At 36.4% G+C, this 27,647-nt stretch overlaps 1 protein-coding gene across 4 annotated transcripts in view; it reads left to right on the top strand.

The window, feature by feature from the left end:
* Positions 1-27,647, top strand: part of DST (dystonin) — a 314,470-nt gene that overhangs the window by 152,675 nt on the left and 134,148 nt on the right. For 2 of the 4 annotated variants that reach the window (XM_026073126.1, XM_026073127.1), the window contains 25 exons: positions 6,904-7,016; positions 7,168-7,274; positions 7,918-8,037; positions 8,732-8,827; positions 8,907-9,034; positions 11,980-12,073; positions 12,414-12,568; positions 13,434-13,896; positions 13,980-14,108; positions 14,323-14,400; positions 14,504-14,665; positions 14,760-14,864; positions 16,527-16,622; positions 17,933-18,058; positions 18,462-18,614; positions 18,870-19,024; positions 19,267-19,393; positions 20,784-20,967; positions 21,958-22,115; positions 22,425-22,603; positions 22,840-22,978; positions 23,724-23,917; positions 26,359-26,521; positions 27,179-27,262; positions 27,352-27,459. In XM_026073126.1, the coding sequence (XP_025928911.1) occupies positions 6,904-7,016; positions 7,168-7,274; positions 7,918-8,037; positions 8,732-8,827; positions 8,907-9,034; positions 11,980-12,073; positions 12,414-12,568; positions 13,434-13,896; positions 13,980-14,108; positions 14,323-14,400; positions 14,504-14,665; positions 14,760-14,864; positions 16,527-16,622; positions 17,933-18,058; positions 18,462-18,614; positions 18,870-19,024; positions 19,267-19,393; positions 20,784-20,967; positions 21,958-22,115; positions 22,425-22,603; positions 22,840-22,978; positions 23,724-23,917; positions 26,359-26,521; positions 27,179-27,262; positions 27,352-27,459 (3,616 nt within the window). Of the gene's footprint in view, positions 1-6,903; positions 7,017-7,167; positions 7,275-7,917; positions 8,038-8,731; positions 8,828-8,906; positions 9,035-11,675; positions 11,843-11,979; positions 12,074-12,413; positions 12,569-13,433; positions 13,897-13,979; positions 14,109-14,322; positions 14,401-14,503; positions 14,666-14,759; positions 14,865-16,526; positions 16,623-17,932; positions 18,059-18,461; positions 18,615-18,869; positions 19,025-19,266; positions 19,394-20,783; positions 20,968-21,957; positions 22,116-22,424; positions 22,604-22,839; positions 22,979-23,723; positions 23,918-26,358; positions 26,522-27,178; positions 27,263-27,351; positions 27,460-27,647 lie in introns of those variants that run through there. The other 2 variants (XM_026073128.1, XM_026073129.1) reach the window with 1 other exon arrangement.

Genomic DNA, 27,647 nt, shown 5'->3' with positions numbered 1-27,647 from the left:
AATATTTTCCAAATTTCCCTCAAAATATATTCTATTTTCTATATTCTATGAAAAAAGTAGAATATTTTGTAAATTACTTCAAATAAACTGTTAATTGGCCAATATAGGAGGATTTTGTAAAGTACTTTTCACCTGCTTTCTAGTTTTAAACTTCCAGTTGAGTGCTAAGTGATGAGCTGCCAGATATGACACATCTGTTCAATTTTGGTGGTAATATTTTGAAAGCCTTTTTGAAATTATTTTATATTAATTGAATAAGAAAGCCTTCAACAAGTCCTAAGCAAATCTTCAGTGATCATTGTTATCAAGTCTCTGAGAGCCAGTTAAGCAATTCTGCATTTAAAACACACAACAGTGCTTTATTTCCTATGTTTCTGAGGTGTCTCAGTCTCAAAACGTGCATATTCAGTGAGACAGAACTTTTCATGCAGCTTTTCAGGTATGTAAACTTATACTCAGTACAGTCAGTGGAGTCTACACGGGGATTTGGCACACTCTGAAGTAAATAATTATAATTCTGGATAGCTTACCAGGTAGGTTTCACTGGATGTGTTGACCAGATTTCAAGACAGATAGATACTTGCATGTAGACACCTAAATGTAAATGTCTGGTTCGGAGCTGAATCTCRCCCATTGTCATCTTCTTCAGACAATCAGTATTAATACTCTTTCATATATGCAGGTAATGGAGACCTTGAGGTCTTTTAGGGAAGTATAAAAGCTGGATGCTCTCAGAACTTTCTCTGTCCTTTCTTGTCACACCTGGGTGAATCTGCTAAGCTTTAAAAGAACCAAAATCAGCCTCTGTAAAAGTTATCATTTACAGTGTATGTGTCCGGTAAATGTTTAAGGTTGACTACTGATGATCAGACCCGCCCGTATATTATTCTGCACAAACCTCCTTTTCTGAGCTACTCATAAAATCCGTATATTTTGGCCAATTAACAGAGATTATTTGAAGTAATTTACATAAATATTCTACTATTTTTCATAAATAGAATATATTTTGAGGGAAATATGGAAAATATTACATCTAACCTCAAACGTGAGACTAACATATGACTGTTCAACCTTTGACATTACAATACCATCTTCAACTAACGCAGGACATGGTGACACAAAATTTACTTCTGTGATGTATCTTTCATGTTCTATTTTCTAGCTTTTTTTTTTTCTTTTTTTCTAGCCCAAACACCAGTGCCAAGAAGCTGCAGGCAAGAAAAGTTGCCTGTTTTGGGCACCTGAGGTTCAGAACTGACTTTTGCGAGAGTCACAGATGTTGGTGTGGAAATTGGTGTTCACAGTTATGTACTGATGTCTGAGATTGAGGAGTTTGCTCCAAACACAGTGAGAAATGCTCAGTGAAGCTAGAACAAGTCCTTGAGCAAGATTGTTGTGTGTAGATCAAACCCACAAATTTTGTAAGGAATCAAAAGTTTCTGATGGTGGAAAGTCTGTGGTATTTTGGAAGACCAATTCTCTTCCTCAGCACCTCTTTTCCTCTGCACGGGGTTTTGACATCAAGGCACCTGCTACAGAACCTGGTGCTGTGAGTCTGTGTTGTGTTCCTTGATACTGATGATAGAGAAGGGTTGTTCCTCCTTAATGCCACAAAGACATACCTGCTTGCCATTTTTGACCAGAAAACCTCCTCCTACGTAAGTGATCAGACTGTGTGGAAGAAAACCTAGATTATTCTCTTCCCTGAAACTTGGGTTTCCAAGTTCCCTGAAACTGGTTTCCTGAACCCAACTAGTCTTATGTGGCTTTTTTTAAAAAAGAACAAAAAACAACAACATGACATCCTTTGTATTGAAGCCTCTATATGGTGATGGAAAGGAGGTCAGGAAAATAATTGTGGCAGGCCTATGCATTAGTAAAGGGTATCTCCAACACCTTGATTAGATCTAATGGTCGTGACAATGACAATGTACAGAGCACTGCTGTATCATTAGGAAAGTATAGGCAACTAGGACAACAGGGATTATTTGAAGGCCAGGAATTGTTCCCATAGCGTTTGTGTCTCAGTCTTTCTGCAGGCTCTTTGGAAAGCTGTGAACAAGACTTAGGTTTGTATCTGACATGGAGACAAATTCTTTAATAAATTTCCAAGCACTGGATCTGTGCATAAGCTGCTGTAAATACTTTTTAGCATTTTTGAAACTCTGTTAAAGAATGGGATAAGTGGTATATGCAGAATAAAGAAAGAGTTACTATATGGACTAAGCAGTGAATAGATTTTGCTTCATCATCTGGTCTGCAGAGTTCCTGGGAAAATAACTGGAGATGTGTGTTAAAAAAGGTGGAGCTAAAATTGCATAGCTGTTTTACGTGGATGTTTCCTATCTTCTGAATTCCTTCCTTAGCAATCTTTCTACTATTAACCAAAATCTTTAAGATAGATGATATGTTGTTCCCTTCTGAAATATGTGGTGAATCCTGTTTGATTGAGAAGTCCTGCTGTTCTTTAGTCATTTTATTTTTTATGATCACATGTCCTGGCATGGTCTTTAACTCGCTTCAATAGTTCTTCTGCCATCCCTGAAGAATGTATGACTGTTTCTGGCACCTGTCCTTTTCAGTTGTCTGTGAACAGTGAAGCAAGGAATTTTTTTAATTTTTATAGGCATTTTCTAATTACAGCAATGGAAAAGCTAACTAGACTGTATGTACATGTACACCTCACTCTACATCTTCAGCTGTGTTCTGTCTGTGAGTACTGCTTGCAATTCACTATATTAGTATTTCTGTTCAGTATAAGCCAAGAAAGAAATATCCTTTAATATAGGGTATTACTCAGGCATCATCCAGATTTTTACTGAAGCAGAGTTGCACAGAATAAACAGCTTAGACTGTTCGTGTAAATAACTTCAGGCCTGCAAGTAACCTTGTTGAACTCATTAACAATATTTTCACGTGGAAAATTACTCTGATGCTTATCAGTTTTAATAAAATTCAACATTGTTGTAGATTGAGCAATTGTCATCTGGGAGCGGTGAAGAGAAAGATGTAGTTTTTTAGTTGTTGACTGGGAAACTAAAAGTTTAGTTCATTATCTTTTTCCACTTTGAAATATAAAATCCTGTTCCAATTTGACCTTTTGTTTTAATGGACAAATGTTGTGGCTGCWAGTTTGGATCTTTAACTATTTTACTAAATAAGAGATTCTGGCTATGGGAAAATCTACATGTGCCTAACTTTATATATTATGCACAGCTCTGATTTCAAACAGTCTTTGCCGAGTAGAAAGCCTACATGTGATGCATGTAACTCTTCCATTATAAAATCCTTGGTTTCTTTATGCTGTTACACAAATATTGTTCACTTGCTTCTCTCTGTGGTGTTGCATATTTAAGTGTTTTCTTGAATTGATCGTAATTTTGTTGGTTTCCTAATTGAAGTGGTAATAATCACACCTTTTTTTCCCACTTCCAATACAAATTATGTCTAATTTCTAACACCTACCCTAAGGTTTAGAATGGCAGGCACCGATCATTTGAGAAATTAAATGATTAATGACTGACTGTTTTGAAGCCGAATAGCTTGCCCGAGGTGTGGCTGTAGCAGCAGCCTCCCCTTGGCGTGGGATGTTGCCGCTCTCCTGGCGTTTGGGTGGTTTGTGCGCCTTGCTCCACCGCAGGGGCCCAGCGTGCCGGAAAATCTACTCAGAGGTGACTCACAATATTAAATAGAAGGTAGAGTCATCAGCTTTCACTTGAAGTGCACTTAATTTAATTTGTTCTTGATGATGTTTAAAACCACTTAATTGTGCTATGCAAATTAGTATGAAATATATTAATGGCCAGTAAGAGTCACCTTCAAAAATTTTGTGTGTTTTCTAGCTTTAAAAATGAAGATGTTTGCCAGGGTGGATAATGCTTTTAAATCTAGTGTTTATGTCAATTAAGACAAATAAGTATGTATTAGAAGTATACTCAACATAACTGCRATTTAACCAATGAGCAGTATTTCAGAATTCATCTGAGGAATGAAATATTAAAGACATTGGAAAATATGTGTGGAGCTTTATAATACAGCCCTACAGAGCTCAGGACTCACAGTGCACAGCCTGTGCTCAAGTAATGTTGAATTCTTTTGACTCTTCAGAGAAAGATGATTCTCAGTAATCACAGAATGGAAATGGTGTGAGCATGCTCAAATGCAAATTCCCATGTATTATGCTGGTGGGCAGATACCTTTGTGGGCTTACAGGAGACAAAACCATTTTGGCATTTAAAATCTGTAAAGAAACACTCTAAAATGAACAATGTGGCAATTGTTGTTGTTGGCCATGGTTTTGGGAGGTATTCTCTGAGACTAAAACAAAGTCTTTTTTCTGAGATGTGGGAGGCAAACTTCCTTTTCGGTGGCTTTGCGACCTCTCCCCATGGTTCTTGTGAAAGGGGAAGGGGTGACCTGCGGGGGAAGGGGTGACCTGCGGGGGATGGAGACCCCATTCGCCTCGCAGTGTGCACTTTCTCTGGCCACTACCAGGTGCTTTGACATTTCAGTCACAACATCTTTCTTTTATAAGCCCTCAATGGGCTTGTTTTCAGTCAGCCAGGGTGCCCTGTTTCTGCTTCAGAAAGTCAAAGGCAGACACCAGTGGCACAGAGACAGACACTGTCTCCTGTAGTCTTTTCTGGTAGATGAAGACTTCAGATAAATATGGACTAGTTAATCCAGGTCAGTCTGATATGTGTTAAGTATAGAACTAATTGGAAACAGTGGTATTCATTGCAGATTTCTGTTGTTCTGAAAGGGGAACTGGAATAACCCTGCTCAGACTTTCAGAGATGGGAAAGTATATTCAAAATGTGCGGCATCCCACCGAGTGCTCTTCCATGAAGTGTGGGGTTGGAGTCGCAGCAGCTGTGTGAAAGGAAGTGTGCGTGCAACAGCAGTTGTTTTTATAGATTTTTACCTGTATTGCTGTGAGAGAAACCTTACCTCTTATTCATCTAATTGAAAGCTTTATTCTAAGGAGATTATAGTGTCAATGTCTTTGCAGCTTGCAGCTTGTTTTTTGGGAATAGACAAGGCATTTATAACAACTTGTCCTTTCTTGTTCTGAAAGTTGGCAACTGAACAGGCATCTTATATGATTTTTTGTCCATTTTTACCAAGTGTGAAACAATTGCAAAGAAAGCAGAGTGAAAAAAAAAAACCAAACCAGCAGTGTACATTTACAGAAAACTGCTTCTCTCATCAAACCTATGTTGTGAAAGGTATGAATAATCTTTATTATTCATACCGTCTCTATTAATGTGACTGAAACAGGAGATTGGAGTGTTTGATTTCCTTTTCCAGTAATGTCTTTTGTTTTTCATGGACTCTTTGTACTACTAAGAGTGACAGACGATATTGCTTTCATTGTATTGAAATTCAAAGAATAGTGGCATGAGCTTGATCATGCTTCCACTAAGTATGTTGAAAGTGGAAACTCCCACTGATATAAGGGATTACATTTCTTTTTACACTGCTTAAGTTACCTTGCTAATTAAGTGTTCTTTCAAAAAAGAATACATGCAATTTTATTATTTGTCTTGTAGACCTGTCTTCTAAAAAGCACAAGGGAAGCAATTTGATTCTAAATGGCTGAAAAGAAATATATTTTTATTTACAGTGCCCTTACAGTTCATTCAAAGACAAGCTTGCAATTAATTTTCCAAAGTTGTTAATACTTAGGGATCAATGGAATTTGGGTGTTGACAAGTGAAAAGATATGTTATCACATTTGAAAAATGTGATACTTGTAAAAGTTTTACTGTACTCTCTTTCTGTTGCAATTATTTAAAACTTCTGCTAGGTAAAACTTTAAAAAAAATAGTTTCTCTCTACAAATGTAAAAATGAGAAAATTTTAAGATTGCATTGTTCGCTAAAGCTTATGCAGTGTGGGATTTTTTTTCTATTCCTTTTTTTTTTTCAGTGTGGATCTGTTTTTCAGTACCTAGACCCTTGTGACTCTAGTTGACTTAAGTAGGGTTATATGCTGCTTCGCATCTTTTGAAAATCCCTTCTTCCTTTCACTTGCTTTGGCTAACAGGATTCCTGGTACTGCAGAAGGCAGACACTAATGCAGTCTGTGCTGAGAACTGCAGGATCTAAAAGCCAAGCACTACATAGCAAACCTAAAGGACAGTGTTAATTTTGAAGTTTTGCGTTAATTTAAAACATTGATTTAGTGATGTTGGTACATATTTATGGGCCTTAAAAATATTTATAGGTAAGATTTGCTTAAGAAGAGTATTCCATTAAAAGAAGAGTGTTGTGGCTGGCAGTGGAGTTCAGAAGGAAGAATGTGTGAAGATATAATTGAAGGGGGGTGAGGGTTGTCTGCAAGACAACTGGCAGGAATGTTCATCTGAAGGCAGGACTTCAATGCTGTTTGAACAGGACTTTTTTAAAGTCCAAAAGAATATGTGTATTGCAGGTTAAAGCAAGTTACTGTGACTGAGCTTGTTTCTCTATGAATTCTGACCAAAAACAGGCACTGAAGAGTTTGATGCAGAATGACTAAAAACTCGTAAATGCAGTAGGAATTAACTTCCCCTTGCAGACGAGGTCTAAGAAAGAAGTGATCCTCCTCAGAGCAAGCAGACATAATATAATGATAAGGGGAGATAATATAACAACAGTGTATAGAAATAAATAACAGATATATGTAAAAAAAGGGTGGCTAGAAACTTTACCTGGTAGATGAAGAACTACCAGTGTCTTAGTTGCCTGCTTCTTGTACTTCTCACTTAAAACTGACCTCAGCTTGTTCACATGTTTTTAATGAAATCTTATGTCAGAGTGTTGCCATATCCTTCCATGTTCTTGGGTTTAGTTATTAAAACAGTAATAATTTAAAATTGGTAAGGAGTTGTAATCAAGTATTACTGTTTTTGTTTGACAGGCCGGACCTGATAGACATGAATACCGTTGCTGTTCAAAGCAACCTTGCAAATTTAGAACATGCTTTTTTTGTAGCAGAAAAACTTGGTGTCGCCAGACTTCTGGATCCTGAAGGTAAGACAGCTGCGAAGGGCTTTGCTGAGAGAGAGAAAAAAAAAAAAATCCTAACATTGAAATAAAATCCAAATTGTCTGCAGGTTGTAGCATATTTGTGGGCATTCTTACAACTATGTGTTAAAGTGTTGTTCTGTCTTGCTCTTCTTAGATGTTGATGTTTCCTCACCTGATGAGAAGTCAGTAATAACTTATGTATCATCACTTTATGATGCATTTCCCAAAGTACCAGAAAGTGGTGAAGGCATCAGTGCAAATGTAAGTAGGAGAAAAACAGTTGTGCGGAGCGTGAGCTTCATGATAATGATTCTTGATTTCAAATCCAGAATGTTAGCTGGGCCTTCCTTAGGCTGTTGTCATATTATTACTGTCAGTGCTAATTTTAGTCAGTAACACCATTCAAGTCTTTTCTTTGATGTGATTTCATGATTTTGAAGGCTTAGCAACTGTTTAGTGTTTCAGACATTTTGGACATAAAAATATTCATGCAAAGAGCTTAGTTGACAACCATATACCTGGAGTCAGAGAAGGAGATAGAGTCAAAGTTCTTACTTTTCAGTCATCTAGTTAGACCTATGGATTGTGCTTCTCTGGTTCTTATCAATCTGAACTTTATTAAACTAGAAAATTCTGTTTTCAGTGGAAATATTTGGGACCAAAACTGAATAGATTGCATGATGCATGATGTATTTGGATACTTTAAGTGAGTTTTAATGAGCAAGTAAATAATGTTTGGGAATTGTAAGGTTTAGAAATCTTTCTCTTTTTTTTCCTTTTTTTTCTTTTTTTTCTTTTTCTTTTTTTTAAATGTGGGTGAGGACCTCAGATTTCAAAGATAAAGCAAAAATGGTGCTCTTGGATGATTTTCTTTTGATCTATAATCTGTATTGTCCTTTGGTAGGATGTTGAAGTCAAATGGGTTGAATACCAGAATATGGTAAACTACCTCATGCAGTGGATCAGGCACCATGTTACAATAATGTCTGACAGAACATTTCCCAACAACCCTGTGGAACTGAAGGTGAGATGCAGCATCTTAAACTCCTTATTGGAGTGAAGCTTTATCTTACTTACTCAAAGCATCCTTGAACAAATGAAGTGCTTGTTGATTTAGACAATGAAATGAGCAGTAGAACAATATCATCATAGTAATATAGGTTTTCATTAAGTGGTTTTAAAGTTTAGGTGATCTTTGCAGAGTTTCTGGCATGCAATGTTTTAAATGTTAGAGATGGGRTAAGCCAGGTCTGTATATAGATTCTATAACACTCTTTTAGAGCTCCATATATGTTTTTGTAAGCTGGATTTAATTCTTTAGATAGTGGAAGAATGATATCACCTGTTCCTTGAAGGCTCTTTTGGACGAGGCAGATATGCAGAAATAGAGCATGCTTTATGTAAATTCCATCACTGTCGCACACTGTCACACCGCCCCACAGTAATAGTGGGGCAGTTGTTTTCATGCTGAGAAAAGATGCCAGGTTGAAGCTTACTTGAAAGTCTACTCCATAAATGTTTTCAAAGTACAAGAAATATGTTGCTAGCATATGAACAATCAAAAGCAAATTTTTTAGCGCATCGCTGATCATTTTTCACAGAACTTAAGTAAAGCCATGTAAGAATGTAAGCTTCTGAAGAATATTAGAAGAGGGGTCAGGGAGTAGGATTATATTCACTGTAAGGAAAAGTTGACGATGATTTTTATGTTTCTGTAGGCACTTTATAATCAATATTTGCAGTTTAAAGAAACAGAAATTCCACCAAAGGAGATAGATAAATCAAAAATTAAACGTCTATATAAACTGCTAGAGGTAAGTTTTAACATATATTATTATGTATGAAAGTTCCATTTCTGTGGCTTGTGATAACAAATATGTATGAATTTTAAAGGTCTGGATAGAATTTGGACGCATCAAACTTCCTCAAGGCTATCATCCAAATGATATAGAGAAAGAATGGGGAAAGCTTATTATTGCCATGCTGGAAAGAGAGAAAACCCTTCGGCCTGAAGTGGAAAGGTATTCTGGTGAATGTTTGGCAGGCTTGGTTAATATTTTTCTGCTCTTTTACCTCACACTGAAAACTGTGAATGTCTTCATCCATGATAAAATCTACATTATTTTTCTAGATTGAATAATTCTGTCTTTATTCAGAATTGAAGATCTTTATCTGCTTTTTAGAAGCAGGTCCACATGGAAATTACGTGAGTTACCTGAGAAGGTCATAATGAATGGTATCTGTGCCTCAGATCATCAGAGCGCTTGAACATAAATATAACATCCTCCCTTGTGCAAATGGTCAGAGCCAGGTTTATGTCACTTCACTGTCTTACTTGGACTCTATTCCAGATGAGCAACAGCCTCATCCTTTACATGAAGTGTACATTTCACTTCATGCATAGCACGGTGGCTAAAGTCCTGTTCTGGGGCTGTTTAAAAGTTGGTTGTACTCAAGAGCACACGAAGTATTTAGACATGCAAAGCACATAGTGGTCTTTCATGGGTAGTAGTGTGCGTGACACAATGTTTTGTACATCACTAATAGCTGTGATTTTTTTACATATTGAGCATATTTAAAATCTTGATGCAGCCTAAGACTGCTTCTGCTTTTTATTGATTCCTCTTCGAGGTCTGTGGCAGAAACAGTGGCTATCCTTTCATATAACTCAAAAAACCCCCTTTTATTTGATAAATTGATTTAATTGAATAATACTTTGGACTTCTACCTGCAAGATAAGTATAGATGACAGAGCTTGGATTCATTCTGCTTCACTTCAAGCATCCAAATGAAACAGCCAAGGTCTGGATCACTTTCTAAAGAATCTTGGCAATGACCTTCAAATGAAGATAGAGTGATTACGCTCCCTGGTTCAGGTGCCTGAAATTAGCTGCAAATATCCAGACCACTGTATAGGAAATCTGCAGAAAGACAGATTTTTATGAGAGAAGATCCCAAAGGCAGGTGGAGTTAAAAATTAAATATCAGTGATGCTTACAAAAGCAAGAACATGGCTAAAATGGCTGAATCACTGGGAGGTGCTGATTCACAGCATCCTTGTGGTAGCTGCTGCAAAAGAAACTCCTGTACAGGAATGCAAAGTTGTCCCCGCCAGGCAAAGCAGAACATCAGAAAGCAGTGGAAGAAATAGTCTGCTAGACCTTGTAGATGAGTCTGTCCTAGCATGCCAAAGGCAGAGTTAGTGCTTGCCTTCACCAGAAGGAGTTCTATTAATACTTGCAGAAAGCTGAACTCTTTATTGAGAAAGTGTATAAATGATATTAGTTTATTTATTTATTTTTTATTCATATGGACTGAGCACAAATAGACATAAATAAATGCAAACTCCTGTATTTCAGGGTCAGTAAATACTTTTAAAGTAGCAGATCATGTAGTGATAGTCACTGCATGTGGTGGTCACTACAAAAAGAAATAGAAGTTGATTAAGTGATTCTGGTTTAGTGATTAAGTTAAAATTATTGTTTGATCTGGAAACAAGAACTTGTTCCATCTGTTTGTCATATTACTTAGCAGTGTGCCTGATACATGGTGGTGTTATTTTGGTACAGCTCCTGGGATGGAATTTGGTTATGGCAAGAATGACACCTGGGTTAATAATGAACTTTGGTGAATAACTAAAACTTTGCCTCCAAGCCTGAAAGTATCAACACAGGCAGGCAATGTGTGGCCAGGTTGGTGTTTGAGATCCCAATTAACATGATGTCAGTGAGGAGAGCACCAAACTGAGCTCCTATTTTCAAAACTAGCAGAGTTCAAAATTACCTCAAGAGTGTGTCTATGCCTTTGCTGTGCTCTTATGCTTAAACAAAGTCATCTTATGGTGTGGGTGTGGTTTTCAGGGAGTGCTAAAAGCAAGAGCTGAAATACTGAAAAAATCATCCAAACACAAAACTCTGAACTAAAATATAAACCTAAGGGCCATAATTGGATCTTTCTTATTTGTTTTATGGTCAAAATAGTTATGGTGTGGAAGAAGTTAAAGGGAAATTTGCAGGAGGACAGATTAGTGGAACAGGGCAGTTAAGCAGAGGTGTATTTGGACAGTAGAATAATGATGGTGGGTTGGATGGTGTACAGGTGTCTAAAATTAACTTGTTAATAGCTGATTAACCATGATATTACTGCAGTTTTTTATTCTGTTGTTCCATTTGAAAGAAAAAGAGTCAACCCAACATGAAGTTCATATAATACAGCAGAGGGTGAAGTTCTAACCTCAGTCGTTTTTGAAACTCTTCATTTACAAGTCTGAGAAACACTAAATATTTCTTTAAATGAGTATTTTTCTTGTATGGCTTATAGACGTTTAGTGACACTTAAGTAAAATATTTGGCGCATCTGTTTCCTAGAAACGCCCTAATGCTGCTGCCTAGTCCGTACTTGCAAAGCTTTAATGAGAGGTAGGGAAGCCAAAGCAAGCTAGCGTACCTAGCCCCAGGCAAAACCCTTTGTAGAGCTGGTAGAATATTAATTGCTGGGTTTTGAATATACATACTGAAGCCTATTTAAAGAAGGCGTGCTAGGTGTTCCAAAAGCCAGTAGTGAAATTTCATCCCTAGAAGCTGTACATTTTGTCGGAGTTTTATCTTTTTCATTTTTCAGCAAATGTGAACAGCCAAAAGGACAAGTGCTCTGGATGTGAAAATGAATAGCAGTAGTTACAGCTATCATAGCAGTGATTCACTCTTTAGCAACAGTACTAGTGCTCGAACCAGCACTGACTCTAATGAGAATTTCCTTTCTGTTAATTGTGGTCCCACACTGGTCAAATCTTGTATAAGCTTTGGTAATGGCACGTTAAATGGAACTAGGTAACTTGGCATATATATTGTTTTGGGAAAGATGATTTTTTTTTCTTTTTTTTCTTTTCCTTCTTTTTTAGTCATACATGTATAGTAAATAGCATTAATGTTTGTTTATTCTTCCAAAATGCTCTGGTGTCACCCAGGTTGGAAATGCTGCAGCAGATCGCAAACAGAATTCAGCGGGACAGCCTGAACTGTGAGGACAAACTGATACTTGCCCGGAACGCTCTGCAGTCTGTAAGTCCGTCGGTGATACTTTACTGGGCTGTGTTCATGAACTTACTGCAGTGGAGTGGCTACTTCAAGAAAAATATTCTTTAAGATTTTTGAATGCATACTTAACATCTGATATTTTCATTTTTGTTGTACTGTTTCATTTAGTTTACTATTTCCTGAAGAAAACACCAAAAATTGCCAAGAATGAGTTCTGTTAGATTTTTTTTGCCAGTTGTTAGATAAAATCCTTTACAATTGTTTTAAGATTAGAAAAAAAATTTACAGAAAGGTTAGTATTTCTTACAGTTCATTTCTCTTCGGTTTATCTGCAGGTTTTAATGGCTTTCTTTTATTTATTCAGGATGCCAAGCGATTAGAGTCAGGGCTCCAGTTCCAAAATGAAGCAGAGATAGCTGGGTATCTCCTTGAATCTGAGAACCTTCTCCGCCAGCAAGTGATCGATGCCCAAATTCTTATCGATGGAAAATACTATCAGGCAGACCAGCTTGTGCAGAGGTATTTTAGAGCGTTCATTTATATGAATAAATGTGTCCCAAATATGGATACCCATTATGGACAACACTTTCAAATCTTTATGTCTAGGAATAAATTTCTCAGTCTGTCACTGGGCACCCAAATAAAGATTGTCAGTGGGTACAGTGACCCCAAAATTTATTGAAGATAGGAGGAGCTGTTTGTACTCATCTGTGAAAATGAAGTCGTTCACCAGAATGTGACTTAAATGTATGAGGTTTACTAGATATCTGAGTGTAAAAAATGTAGCATGTGTTACAGCTAAAATGGTTTTAGAATTCACTAACCTTCATTTTAAAAATGGAGGTGAGATTTCTGCAGGGAGGTGAGATAGCTGTAGGTGTCTTACCAGGTAATCAGTAGGGTAACATTAATTCATTCATGGGAGTGTGTACAGTCTTAGCAGAAAGATACAACTATCAGTGTAATGCCATTTTATGAAAAAGTGGCACCAAAGTCTGTCAGGGTTCATCCTGGACTGGGTGAGATCAAACACGTAACAGCTGCCATAGCAGTGAACTGTAAATGTTGGATCTACTGCAACATGTAGTGTCTTGTAAGATTTCTCCTTTGCTGATGGTTCTTTGTACTCTGTAGGGTACATGCTACAGGCCATACTGTGCTGATTTTCTGTGTCGTTGCCTGATTTTTTCATCTACCATTTGTATATATATAAGTTGATATAGCATATACTTTTTGATGTAAGTGCTTATGTATAAATAGTTAGGTACAACTTAAATTTTAAGAGGTTGTGTGAATTGATACTGTTACTCAGTTCAGCATGAAAATGCTATCATAAGCATTAATTGAAAGGATTTTCTTTTATTTCTTTGGCTTTTTTTTATAGGGTTGCAAAACTTCGTGATGAATTGGTGGCCATAAGGACTGAATGTTCTTCCGTGTACAACAAGGGGCATGCACTGACAACAGAGCAGACAAAGCTGATGATATCGGGAATAACTGAAAGCTTAAACTCAGGATTTACAACAAACCTAACCCCTGAATTAAGTACTGCAATGACCCAAGGTTTAACACCTACTTTGACTTCCTCCAGCTTTACATCTGGCCTTTCATCAGGTCTTACTTCCAGACTGACACCAGCCATCACTCCTGCTTATACACCAGGCATCCCACCACGGTTAATTCAAAGTTATGTGACAGGAGTAGATGGTGGGACTCTGCAAACGCTCAAACTGATGCAGATCAGAAAACCTCTAATGAAATCAGCTTTTGTGGATCAGAATTTAACAGAAGAAGAGGTCAACGTGAAATTTGTCCAGGACCTATTAAGCTGGGTGGAAGAAATGCAGGTAACAATCTTTATGGAAATAGTCTGCTTTTAATTCTTCTATTCCTTGTAGATCATCACTGATTTTTCCTTCTTGTTTGTAAGGTGCAACTTGATCGAGTAGAATGGGGTTCAGATTTACCAAGTGTTGAAAGCCATTTAGAAAATCACAAAAATGTCCACAAAGCTATTGAGGAATTTGAATCCAGCCTTAAAGAAGCGAAAATCAGTGAGGTAAAGCACCTTGTTCTTTATTTCTTTGGTTACTTTTTTACTGAATGACCTATAAAGTAAGGATGAATTATAGAACTGTGTGGGTTTCAGAGCCTTACTTTATTTTTACTTCTGATCTCTAAATGACAGCATGAAATCAGGAGATCTAATGGTGAGAATAACTTAACATGTCTAATCTTTTTGTTGTCTTTTTCACCTCATCTACCAAATACAGATCCAAATGACTGCCCCTCTTAAACTCAATTATGCTGAAAAATTGCACAAACTGGAGAGTCAGTATTCAAAACTGTTGGTAAGTTCATTATACCTCTTTGGATGTTCAACTTTTGTACATTGTCTTTGATAAGGGGTGGTTTTTAATTCTCATTTTTGCAATTTTTTTTTTCTAAATAAAGAATACCTCAAGAAATCAGGAAAGGCACCTAGATACTCTTCACAGTTTTGTGTCCCGTGCTACTAGAGAGCTGATATGGCTGAATGAAAAAGAAGAGGAAGAGGTTGCGTATGACTGGAGTGACAGAAACATTAATATAGCAAGAAAAAAGGAATATCATGCAGTATGTATTGCTAGTATAATCCAGAGGGAATAATTAAGTCATCTGTAATATTTTAACAGATTTCTAAAATATTTCTATGTTCTTTGAAAAAAAGGAATTAATGAGAGAGCTTGATCAAAAAGAAGAAGTTATTAAATCAGTTCAAGAAATAGCTGAGCAATTGCTTCTTGAAAATCACCCAGCCAGACTAACTATTGAGGTAAGTTATTAAACACAGAACACAAACAAGAAAATAATGATGATTTAATAGGCCTCAGATTTGGAGGGAAAAGAAGGGAAATGCTAACTCATAGGAAATTACTCAACAAGACTCTGGATAATGGAGCCTTTTTTTCTCTTCAGTGTCTTTTATGTACCTCTGTCTTTCCATTTCCAGAAAGTATAAGTGTTTCTCTACAATTATTGTTACATTTTGGAGTCCAGATTGCTTAGACCAAAATCCCACAAAAGTCTAAAATTAAAATTTAAAGAGTTGGTCTGTACAGACATTTCTGCCTCTGGCCTCGCATACAACTTCTATAATTATTGATACAAATTGCACTGGCAGACTGAGGGTACAAAATAGCCCTTTTGTGATTTCCCTCCCATTGAATTGGAAGAAGTTTCAGTAGAGCATTTCCAATCACTTATTATTAGTATTGCTTCCTAAGTTTTAGGATTGGTTTCCTAGCTTCTTTGTCAATAAATTACAAAATTTGTTTGGATGTTAGAACGTGACTAGGTGATGTGATTTACTTCAGGCTTGAATCAGGCTCTGTATTACAGGTTATCTGTTTACCTAACATTTATTGTAGCTACTGTAGCATCGTAATGAGTTTACAAAGGAGAATGTCAAATAACTTTCACTGTAGATTTTCAAGAAAAGAATAAATACAGGCAGTGGGTGGTAAAAACAGGAACAGTAAAAAATTATCATGAAGAACCCTCCCCATCCCCTTTCCTTCCGTTCCATGTCCTGCCTCACTTTTTTATGTAGTGTAGGGAATGATATTCTTTAAAAGTATATGCTATTACTAATGTGCATTTATCAGCGTAATATACTTAATATATGAATATATTAAACATATATATTATGAAACCAGGCCATTGCAATGGAGATGCAGGTTATGATGTCTGCAATAATACTATGTTGTGGGCACGTCTTTAAAGAATTATTGCCACCTTTGCAGAATAATCTATATGCATTAATGGGTCAGTCTGAGAGTCATTAAAGCCAACAGAAAAATACCTTTAACTTCAGTTTGAGAATCATAGAGTTCCAAAATGCAGATTTTTGGCTGCTTTTGTGATGTCAAGAGTACCCTCTGCTGGTGAATATTGCTGCAGTGCAGCTCTAGTGACAGTACTACTAGGCAGTGTAGGAGACATCATTCTAATAAGGTTACAGTTTTAGAAATCCTGTGCAAATGTTATACAAAAGCACATATTGCAGCACTTCCTGTTTTTCTTTTTTTGTGTATTCAGTGTCACTTTACTATCTGGTTTGTATCCAGGCAAAAATCCAGCTACTTTGAGTAAATAGAGTCACAGAATCATAGACTAGTTTTGGTTGGGGGAACATCAGGACTTCTAGTTCAGCCCCTGCTCAAAGCAGTGTCAGCTCTGGTTAGATTGCGCAGGGCCTTTCCAAGGATGGCAACTCCCCACCCTCTCTGGGCAAGTTTTTTGATGTTTGACTACCTTATAGTGACTATTTTATTCCTCCTGTCTAATGGGGATTTTTTTTTTGTGGCAGCTCACTTTTCCTGGGTGAGGAGGTCAGGTCTAGACGCAACATTACTTTTATATCTCCTAAATTCTAAACATGTGCATATTTTTATTTTTGTTTTCTTTTGTAACATCTCTTTGTTCCCCCTAAAAGGCCTATAGAGCTGCAATGCAGACACAGTGGAGCTGGATTCTACAGCTCTGTCATTGTGTTGAACAACATTTGAGAGAAAATGCTGCATATTTTGAGGTAAGAAAGTAAATCGATAAAAATGTGAAATGTCTTGCATTATAATCATAGTCAAAGAGTTTCGTTGAAAATGCTAGTTGCTCTCTCACCGTAGTTGTAAAATTGAAATTTGTCGTGTACAGTTATTAGATGAGGCATACTCCCACAATAAGTTATCACACCTGCATTGTCTTTTCTACAGTTATATCCATTTACAGCAGATGAAAATCTGGCTTGATGTTTTTCCCAAGTACCACAGCTGCAAGTGGATATAGAATCTGAAAATGAAGTCAAGTTCTCTCTGTATCATACCGAAGTGCAGTGAATAAAGCTTCTGTGAAGGATGTAGAGTAGAGACTGATTATTGAAGGCCAAGGAAGAACATCTAGGTTGTTGTTCCCGCTCTACCCAAATAGGAATGGAACATAGAGCATTATTAGTAAACAGTGCAGAGAATGCCCTGGCAGTAGACATGTCCAGCAAATCGCTTTACTGATTATAATTCCATTTACATGGTCAACAAATGATGCAGTACTCRATAATATACATGAATGTGAAAGATGTAAGGGATTTTTGGTTTAGAAAAACATTTTCTATTTTTTTTTTTAATATTTAAATACCTATAGTGTCTTCTGGCATGGGTGGTTGAAGAAGGGGAATGGTGTTGGGATGAGATGCCTTTTGACTGAGAAGRATGAGAGCCAAAGGTCTGGAAACAGGGGCACAGGAGAAGCCAAAATTGGAAGATTTTAGCTTCTACTGGTAGGGATAAGAAATGAGAATTCTAAGTTTGAGAAATGAGGTTTCAGGGACAGAGGGGGGGTGAGGATTATCACAGGAATTTCCCTCCCCAACCACCTTTAACCAAGACCCTAGTTTGGGGGTGGAGATGCGTACACAGAACTGCCAAGTGTTGTAGCCCACTTCCCCTCTCTCACAAAATGTGTACTCCAGTATGCTTGCTCAGTTCTGTTCTTTATATGTTCTTTATATATAAAAGTAATTATAATTCCAAGGGAAGTGAGAATCACTTCAGAAAATCTTTACTCTGCAGGAGCAATAATTAACTAATGTTCAGTAACTGCTGAATAAGTTATGCATATAGATAGCACAGAAAGTAACTCATGTTCCAAGAAGTAACAATGGGTGCCTCCTTGAAGCAGACATTTAGACGTGAGGTCATGAATACTGTCATTTGGTACATCAGTTACTTCAAGCTACTGTAAAAAAATATCAGTTTTCAAAAGACCGCTTTAAAAAATTTTTTAGTGTAGCTATTTGTATACTTTTCAGGTTGTTTAAAAATAATCAAAATATTTGTCTCATCCTAGTTTTTCAATGATGCCAAAGAGGCCATGGACTATTTAAAGAATTTAAAAGATGCTGTATACAGAAAATACAGTTGTGATAGATCCAGCAGTCTTCATAGACTGGAAGACCTTGTCCAGGAATCTATGGTAAGAATGCAAGGATCCTGTTAATATGAGTTACAGTTAACCAAGAGGTGTACGGATTGTTGTTGGATTTAAAATCTGTGCATTAAAATTACTCCCTTAAAGGGAAGCAATAAAAAAAAAAGACTTTGTTTTAGAACTTCTAATTAAATAACTGCATTTGTCCTTGTTTAATGACTACTTTTCATGCTCTTTAAATATTTACTTATTTGTTTATTTAATTTTACAATAGCAGATGCTGTGGGAAACCACTGACTTCAGAAGGATACTTCTGTTCTTGTAGAATGCATTACTTTTAAGAAAAAGAGTAAAAAAAATCAGAAGAAGAAAAGCTTAATAGCATCAAAGAAACAGCACTGGRTTCTGGCCACTTCTCATGATGTGTTCTTTTCTTAACTGTTTTTAGGAAGAAAAAGAACAACTCTTGCAGTATAAGAGCACAGTAGCAGGCCTTGTGGGGAGAGCAAAAGCAATAATTCAGCTGAAGCCAAGGAATCCTGACTGTCTACTCAAAACATCCATCCCAATTAAAGCCATCTGTGACTATAGACAAATTGAGGTTAGAACCTTGAATATCCTAAAATCAATTACAGACGTGAGAATTCAGCTACAGTTCCATTAATTACCATGTTCCTGGAAAACACTGGACTCTGAATGTCTTCCACCCTAGTAAACAAGAGCAAATCCCTGTGTTGCACATTGTTGTTTTTGTTGTTCTGTTGCTTATTTGGTGACACCACTTACAAAAGTGCTTTGTAGAAGAATTTTGTAATGCTTAGCTCATTAAATTATTCTGCTTTTCTGTTAATATTAGATAACTATTTACAAAGACGATGAATGTGTTTTAGCAAACAACTCGCATCGTGCTAAATGGAAAGTCATTAGTCCGAGTGGTAATGAAGCCATGGTTCCATCTGTATGCTTTACAGTTCCTCCACCAAACAAAGAAGCAATAGATACAGCCAACAGGTAGGGACAAAATGAAAACAGCAGGAAGTATGTAGCTGTAAAGTACTTTTAATATAAATGTTTTTGCTTATTTATGTAGAGAAACAGCAGTCCCTTTGTGTTAGAGCCAAGGAAACAATTTTCTTTTAAAATTCATTTATATAGAACTCAAGTTAAAATGTCTATTTTTTTCCCCATTTCATATGTTATTCCAGTGTAAAACAGGTTTTCTAACCTAAAATTGGAGTCTTTCTATATTTCAGGATTGAACAGCAATTTCAGAATGTTCTCGCCCTTTGGCATGAATCCCATATAAACATGAAGAGTGTGGTTTCCTGGCATTACCTGACGAATGAAATTGAAGCTGTTCGAGCTGGCAATGTTGCTTCGGTACATACCATGTCTGCTGTTTCTACTAAGGGTCTGTTAGCCATTTGCTGGGTGATCCTAGGCTATGCTTCCCAGAACTATGATATAATTAACACTTTGCAACTACGCTCATCTTTCTTGTGGACGTAGCTGGCACTGACCACACCGGTTACTGCTCTGCAACGTTTTGCCTTGATCTGCACATACTCAGATGTATGTGAGGAAGGGGCAGAGAGGTTGTATCATGAAAATTAACGTAGCCTTATTGTGCTAATCTGCCTAGTCTCCTTCTGTTTTCAGTTGAGAGCCAGGATCTCTGGAAAGCAACTTAACAGTGACTAAATTTGTCTTCACTCTGAATTTTGTTTTGAAGAGTCTACCTTTTTGCATTTATGTTAAGATACCTGGGGGGATTAGACTCACTAGGCCAAGGTTAATCTTTGTGGAATTCCCCTCTACCCATCCCCCCCCCCCTTATTTCTTTATGCTGCACCTTCTTACTAAAAACGGAACAACTGTGAAACAACGTTTAGTCTTTCAGTCGAAAGAGAGTTGAATGTTCATTATACCATAATGTATTTTTTCACTCTCATACGTGTCTGTAATTTGAACAGTTAAATAGCTAATCAGGATCTATTTGTTAGAAACAAAATACTGACACAGATCAAAGTATCATTCTGTCTGGCTAAAAGAATCTCGTGAGATCACTGAACAATGCAATATTAGATGTATAGCATAACACTATTTAATATAATACTTTATTTTACAACACTAGCATATACCTGTCTTCAAACTGTTGCAATAGTATCCGTAATACCCAAAATAATGTATTCACTCTGAATTTCTCACAGTTGCTGTTTGAAAGCAGCAATCTGAAATCATTCCAGAAATGTCCCTTCTTCTGTGGCTGTTGCTGGTTGCCCAATTTTTGCTACATGGCATAGGTAGAGAAATGGTGTCTCAAGTAGATGGCTTAACACAGACTGTTACTGGCTTTAAAGATGGAAAAGAATTTTGAAGTAAACTTGATTTATTAGCTATTGTTCTGATGCCTGTCAAGTGGACTTTAGCCTAGGAACAGCAAGGTCTCAGAACCTCTGATTCTTGACTTTACTATCTTAGTAACTCAGCATAGCCTGATGCCACCAAAGTTGATGTTACTCTAGAGCTGCCATTAGTACTTTCAGAGGAGTATTGACAGTTTTCCTTGTAATCACAAGGCTGACCACACAGTCTCCATATTTTCCTGAATCTATTGTGTAGGATGAGCAAAACACCTTTTATGAGTTTAGTAGATTGGTCAATATTGCTTTTTGATTAAAAAACAAACAAACAAAAAACCTTTACAGCAGCTGTCAGAGTTGTACATCATTGCTAACTGTGCCTTGGGTTTATAATTTGTTTGTTGCAGATAAAAACAATGTTGCCAGGTGAACATCAGCAGGTTCTAAGCAATCTGCAGGCCCGCTTTGATGACTTTGTGGGAGATAGCCAGGAGTCCAAAATCTTTACAAGCTCTGATACAGCACAGCTGGAAAGGGAGGTTAATGTTTGCAAACAATACTATCAAGAACTTCTGAAATCTGCAGAAAGAGGTAAAACACTTTGCTGAGAAAAGTGGAAAGGTAACCACAACAGAGAGATTGTAGTTCTTGATAGAACTTCTGCTATCTAAATCCAGGCTCTAGTAGATGACTCATTTTGTCATATTGCTCTTGTTAATGCAGTAGTTCTAAATGGATAAAGAGCCATCATTTTGACATTGCGCACAATTACATTGTACAGAAGGTATAAGAATTTTTTAGTTCAATGTTACTTAATATACAGTATCACAAAATAATGTAACTCCAAGAATTTATGCTAGATTTATTGTGCACTACAGTTTATCACTTAGACATGCTTTCCTGTTGTTTCTGRATGTTTGAAATGCAGCTTGATTACTTTTTTGAGTTCATGGCAGAATTAAAATTTTTTTGCAGTTATGCAAGAAAAATGTCCTAGATATTTTCTTATTCCCACAAAATGTTTCTAACTACTGTCGTCTTAACTGTGTTTTTTAAATACAACAAGCACCTAAAGCTGAAAATATCTATTCTGATTTACTGTCAAGTACTTAGTGACTTAGGGGAACAAAGCAGTACAAAGCTGATTACTCCATCAGCACAGTTCACTGTACTTAGGAAAGATGTATTGTCCCATGTGGATGAAAGAGAAGATGGAAAAAAAAGGTCCCTGGAGGCTTACTGTAGTATTATGCCTGATACCACCTGACTGAAAGAATCAGTCATCGAGTTCAGCAGTGTCTGCATAAGAGATAATGCCTGTGTCCAGAATGAATGATCAGTGATGTATGCTAATTTTGGAAGTGCAAGGTGACAGTCTAATAACAGCTAAAATTTAAGGGTTTCCTAAAATTTGTCTTATAGCCAAAACTCTTCTTGGAAACTGATGGGTTTTCAGTCAGTCTTAAAAAATTTGTAGAATGTTGACTTCATAAAATCTTTTGTGGGAAGACACAGTGGAAAATGACATGATGTGTGTATGGCTTTGTTTGCTAAAATGTGCCTTTTTTTTTCCTTTAACAGAGGAGCAGGAAGAATCTATTTACAATCTTTACATCTCAGAGGTCAGAAATATCAGACTTCACCTGGAGAGTTGTGAAGAGCGACTGATCCGGCAGATCAGAACCCCAATGGAAAGGGATGATCTACATGAAAGTGTGTTTAGGATTTCAGAGCAAGAGGTGAGCATTTGCGAAAGACTTTCATTTAGGAATGAGTTTCATTTTAAAACAAACATATGCAGATCATTGACTGTAGCCAGAGAAGGGAGCAGTGCACCCTGAAAGGGCAGGAGTCAAAAATTAAATTTGTATTTGTGAGGAAAAAGATGCCAATAAATGACAAGTTTGGCTTTCCTTATGTGAATACATTTTTTTTCAACAATGTCCACACAAAACAAAGGAGAGCAGATCTATACTGATGATAATACGTAGAATACGTATCGGGTTGATGTAGGATAAAAGTGTTGTCAATCACCTTTCATTTTTCAGAAACTGAAGAAAGAACTGGATCGACTCAAGGATGACTTGGGAGTAATCACAGATAAATGCGAAGAGTTTTTCAGTCAAGCTGCTGGTTCACCTTCAGTCCCCACTCTGCGCTCTGAACTCAATGTTGTTGTTCAGAATATGAACCAAGTTTATTCCATGTCTTCCATTTACATAGATAAGTATGTAATTAGACATCTCCCCTCACACAAGTTTTAGCTTACAATTTTCTCTTCAAAATAAATTAAATATAAAGATATAAGTATGAATAATACTGATGAAGGGAAAGGGAGTTAACAGAATTTTAATGCTATATGAAAGGGTTGCTAGTTATCCCATGACATGAAAAGACTGAAAATCTAAGTGTTTTTCATGTTGTTATTGCATGTTTAGTTAATAAGAGATTACTGTTTTTCAGATTAAAAACTGTAAATTTGGTGCTTAAGAACACCCAAGGAGCAGAATCACTAGTAAAACTTTATGAAACTAAGCTCTGTGAAGAAGAAGCAGTGACTGCTGACAAAAATAATATTGAGAATCTCATGGGTACATTAAAGGTAAGATTTAGGTGGTGACTTTTCATGAGCAAATCAAAAAATAATAGGAAAATGATCTTTCATATAGCAGGTGTTTTGGTTGTGCCATACTGTGTAGTTTTTCAAAAGATGGCTTGTGTATTTGGAGGAAACTGTCCCAGAAAAAAATTGCATCTTTGGGAGATTAGGAATAGGGTAGTTGACATGTGCATATCTGCTATTAGGAAATGCCTTGCAAGGTCTAAACCTCCCAGAGTACCACTTGTTACTGCTGAAATGAGACTGTTATTTTTCTGTTGAGAGCTAACATATGCTTAAGGCAACATACATATATTGTTGTATACCTGGCTGTAACAACATCTACTACTAAGATACACTAATCATGGATACCTGTGAGGTTTGGCAGTTATCTTTGAGAAGTGGTAAGACTGAAGTTCCGCATTTGTCCTGTGCTGTATGCACCTCATTTTAATATTACAATTGATGAGTAATGCTTTTTTGTTAGAGTGATTGACCTAATGATTTTTTTGAAAGCTGTAGTTTATCAGATAAGCCTGCTAATTTTCTGGCTGTGATTTGATGCATGTGTTGTGGGGGATGGTGTTACTCAGAATTATTTTGCAGTTTATAACTAATTGGTTGCTTCAAACCCATGCTGGTGCCGTTCCAGTGAATGAGCAACCAGAAGGAATTGCTCATGTAAAATACTCATTTACAAAATAGTAGCATAATTTAGGAATTACTTTTATCATTTTTCACGTACTAGCAATGGAGATCTGAAGTAGATGAGAAGAGAGAAGTATTCCATGCCTTAGAGGATGAACTGCAGAAGGCAAAGATGATCAGTGATCAGATGTTTAAAATGCACAAGGAACGTGATCTTGACTTTGACTGGCATAAAGAAAAAGTTGATCAGTTAGCTGAGAGGTGGCAAAATATTCATTCTCAAATTGAAAATAGGTTTGTATAATTTTTTGTTACAATCTGTTTGTGGTTTATGCTGTTCTTGTTGTTTCTGAGGAAAAATAATCAGAAATGAACATTAAAATAGATCAGAATAGTTTTTTGAAGTATTTGTGAAATGTGCTAAGGTCAGGGATGCTTATCTTTCCTGTGCTCTTGAGATTGTTGTCTTATTTTTCCACAGAAAGTGTCTGTGCATGTTAAGCACCTAAGATTTAAAAAATATGTTCATTGCTTACAACTTACTGAGATACAGTACAGATAAATTGTCCTTTTCTTTCCAAAAATCCTACAGAAATGTCTTGCTGTCCTATGGAAATACCATCTGTTTCCCTACATAATTAGTTCTGACAGGCTAAACTGGTGAGTTGACTCATCAGTTATGATTAGATTCATGTTTACTTGCTTTTAAAACCTCAAGAGCTAAATCTGGAAATCCTTAGCTTCCATTGACTTCTGTGATAATTTTGTCACAATAACTACCAGAGTAAAAACTTTTGGCCAAGTGCCAGCATTTTCTTCTTGTGTGCAACTCTTTTCATGCAGTCTCAATATCCAGTTGCACTGTTGCTCTAAATTCAGCCTTTCAGTATTATTGTTGTGATACTGGAGAATGTTACTCAAACACACATGCATACGCAGATTTTCACATATTGCAGAACACACCTGTCCATAATTCCAAAGGAAGAGATGTCCATATTTGACACTTCTGAAAATACCTTTTCCCTTTTTCAGTCTCTTTAGTTCGGTTTACACTGTAGTATAGACAACTTAAGGAAGCCGGTACTCTACATCCTGAATTTATTTCCTTTAAAAAACTATTTTTGATTTGTCATTATAAGATAACCTGAAGAGAAGCATCAAGTATAGTGCTGTTTATGTAAAACTTCACCCAACATCCTTTCACATTTTTATCCTCCCTTTTTAAGAAGGAAGTATCCATTCAGGACTAATAATTAAGTTATTGACTTATAATTAACTAATTTGATTGTCTTTACTTAGTATTTCCAGAAGTTAAAAGGGAAATGGGCAAAGGCTGACTAAAACTGAAGGGTAGTCGAAGAGAAATGCATTAAAAATTTATAAGTTTATAAGCTAATGGCTTCCCCAAACACTGTGGAAAGGAGTCCACTCTTTTCGTCATCAATTTAAAATGTTACAGTAGCCTTTATGACCAGAATTGCACTGTGGAATGGCTAGCTTTAAATCCTCCTCAGATTTTTCATTCAGCTGATAGTGTGACAGGTTTTAAAYGACAGGAGAGTAGTTTTGTTAGATACCAAAGTGTCCTTATTTCCTCATTGGGCAAACACGAACCAGATACTCTTCTCCTAGGACTTTATTCTGTATTGAATATGCTGAAAAATTACTGTTTATACATAGTGACTTCTAGCATAAATATGACAGATTGTGGTGGTTGCAGTATGTAGCTGTAAACAAACTGTTTTCTGCAAATGTTCACTCTGCTGCTTCCTAACAGCTTGACACTGATTATCATTATATCAAAGTTTGTACAAATATTGGCTTCAGTTCTGAAGATGCTTCCTTCCTCTCATGGTTATTAGCTTATAAATATGCTAAAGTATGAAACCTAAGCAATATTGTTTCCTTTGCTTGTTCTTTTTCACTCTGCTCTTGGCATCTTGAGAACAATGCTAGCTTGATTCAAAGTATACATTCAAAACCAGAATATAAAAAGTTATTAAATAAATATGTTCATCCATATTTCTGCAGTCTTTTGGATTAGCTGTATTTATATGATTTTTAAAGTGATTGTGTAAGGAACATAAAAGAAAAACTGATCAGCATTCTCATCAATACTAAAAACACTTTCAAGAAATACACAGCACTATCTTTTTCAAGTCAAAAAATGGTTTAAAAAGGGGCTTAGCTACACAGGATCACTTGCTTTCGCATGTTAGAATATCTAAAGGCTTTGGTTTTAGCGTAACTACAATTGTTCTGTGGGAGGCAGAGAGACTATGGTGAACCACTACTTGACTCCAGCACAGCTTTTTGCCTTCTTGATTCACATAGGCCACATTTGAAACACTTCCACTTCTCATAACAGTATTAATTGCTGTTGCAGAAACCTCCTCTACAGCCTGCCTAGGGATTACTGTGTTCGTGGGGTTTTCAAGCTGACGCTTAGCTCATTAATGGAGGATATATGCAGGGTTTCTTCTGTGACAGGCTTTCTTCTGTGATAGGATTTCTCCTGGGCTTCATTTATGATAAATGAAAAAGCTTCATCAAGCTGGGGATCGTGGTGATTGAGAATTTAATTTGCTATTTACTTACTGTTATTTTAGTGTCTTTAGTGTGCTAGATAAAGAAAGACATCTGAAGCCTTTAAGGCTGTATTTAGCTTACTATTGTACTTTTTATCTTTTATGTTTATCTTCTCTCCTTTGGCATATCTTCTAAAATTAAACCAGGCTGCGTGACTTAGAAGGTATTAATAAATCTCTAAAATACTACAAAGATACTTACAATTCATTGGATATTTGGATTCAGCAAGTGGAAGATACTCAGAGAAAGATTCAAGAAATCCATCCTGAAAATAGCAAAGCATTGGCTAAACAGCTGAACCAACATAAGGTACGAAAGGGTTCTCATTGTAGGAAAGCATGGATGTAATGACTGAAGGAGAATTAAAACATCAGTAGAACCCAGTGATGTCAGACTTAATTTTTTTAAATGAATTTTTCTAAAATTCAAAATCATTTCCACCTTTTATGTTTTTATTTTCACAATACTGCTAACAGTTAACATATCATTCACTGCTCATTGCCATTTTATAGACCAGATTCTTTTGGTCCTCACATCTGCAAAAGACCAAAGTCTTAGAGAGTGCCTAGAAATCTGGAGTGTCCTTATTGCCTCATATTTTATTCAGTACTGCTCTTGATAATTATGGACGTGTAAATATTTTCATGGAATCAGGACTAAACAACTCTGTCTTGCAAGAAGGAAATGCATCTTAAATAACAGACAGAATAACAAGTTATATGACTGAAGTGATATAATTTTAATTTTTTTTTTCCGAAGTTCACTCACCAAGTATTAAATCTGGCAGGGTTTTTTGGCTATTTCTATACTGTAAACCTAATAAGTCCAGGGCATAGGCTTGAGCACATAATTACCTATACACACAGGGAAATGAACATATTGTGTAAATTCTATGATGATAATGCTAATATATACAGTCATAAAAATATTTTTTCTGATGATGATTTATATGTGCATATTTTACAGATGCTGGTTTCTGAGATTGAAATGAAACAAAGCAAAATAGATGAATGCCAGAAATATTCAGAACAATACTCAGCTGCTGTGAAGGTAATAAAAAATTACATACTTAGAATCCTTTACTTAATGCCTGTGTCATGTAGAATACTGATCACTTTGTGTATTTTATCTTTTTACAGGACTATGAGTTGCAAACTATGACCTACAGAGCTATGGTTGACTCCCAGCAAAAATCTCCAGTGAAACGCCGAAGAATGCAAAGCTCATCAGACTTCATTATTCAAGAGGTAGGTAGATTTCTTGTGATAGGAAAGCAGGGGTTTTTTTGAGTCTTTGTTTAAAACAGAGGAAACACAAGCGTGGGATTTAGGATTTATTAATGATTCAAACAGAGTGCCCTAAGCATGATCTTACTCTCCACAGGTATATGCTGTGATAAATGTACTACTGGCATTCAGTGCCAGTAAGAGTGTTT

This window comes from Apteryx rowi, unplaced genomic scaffold (assembly GCF_003343035.1).
Source record: "Apteryx rowi isolate R43461 unplaced genomic scaffold, aptRow1 scaffold_361, whole genome shotgun sequence".
Taxonomy (NCBI): domain Eukaryota; kingdom Metazoa; phylum Chordata; class Aves; order Apterygiformes; family Apterygidae; genus Apteryx; species Apteryx rowi.
The sequence above is the reverse complement of the archived record's forward strand: the minus strand, read 5'-3'. Positions and strand labels throughout refer to the sequence as shown.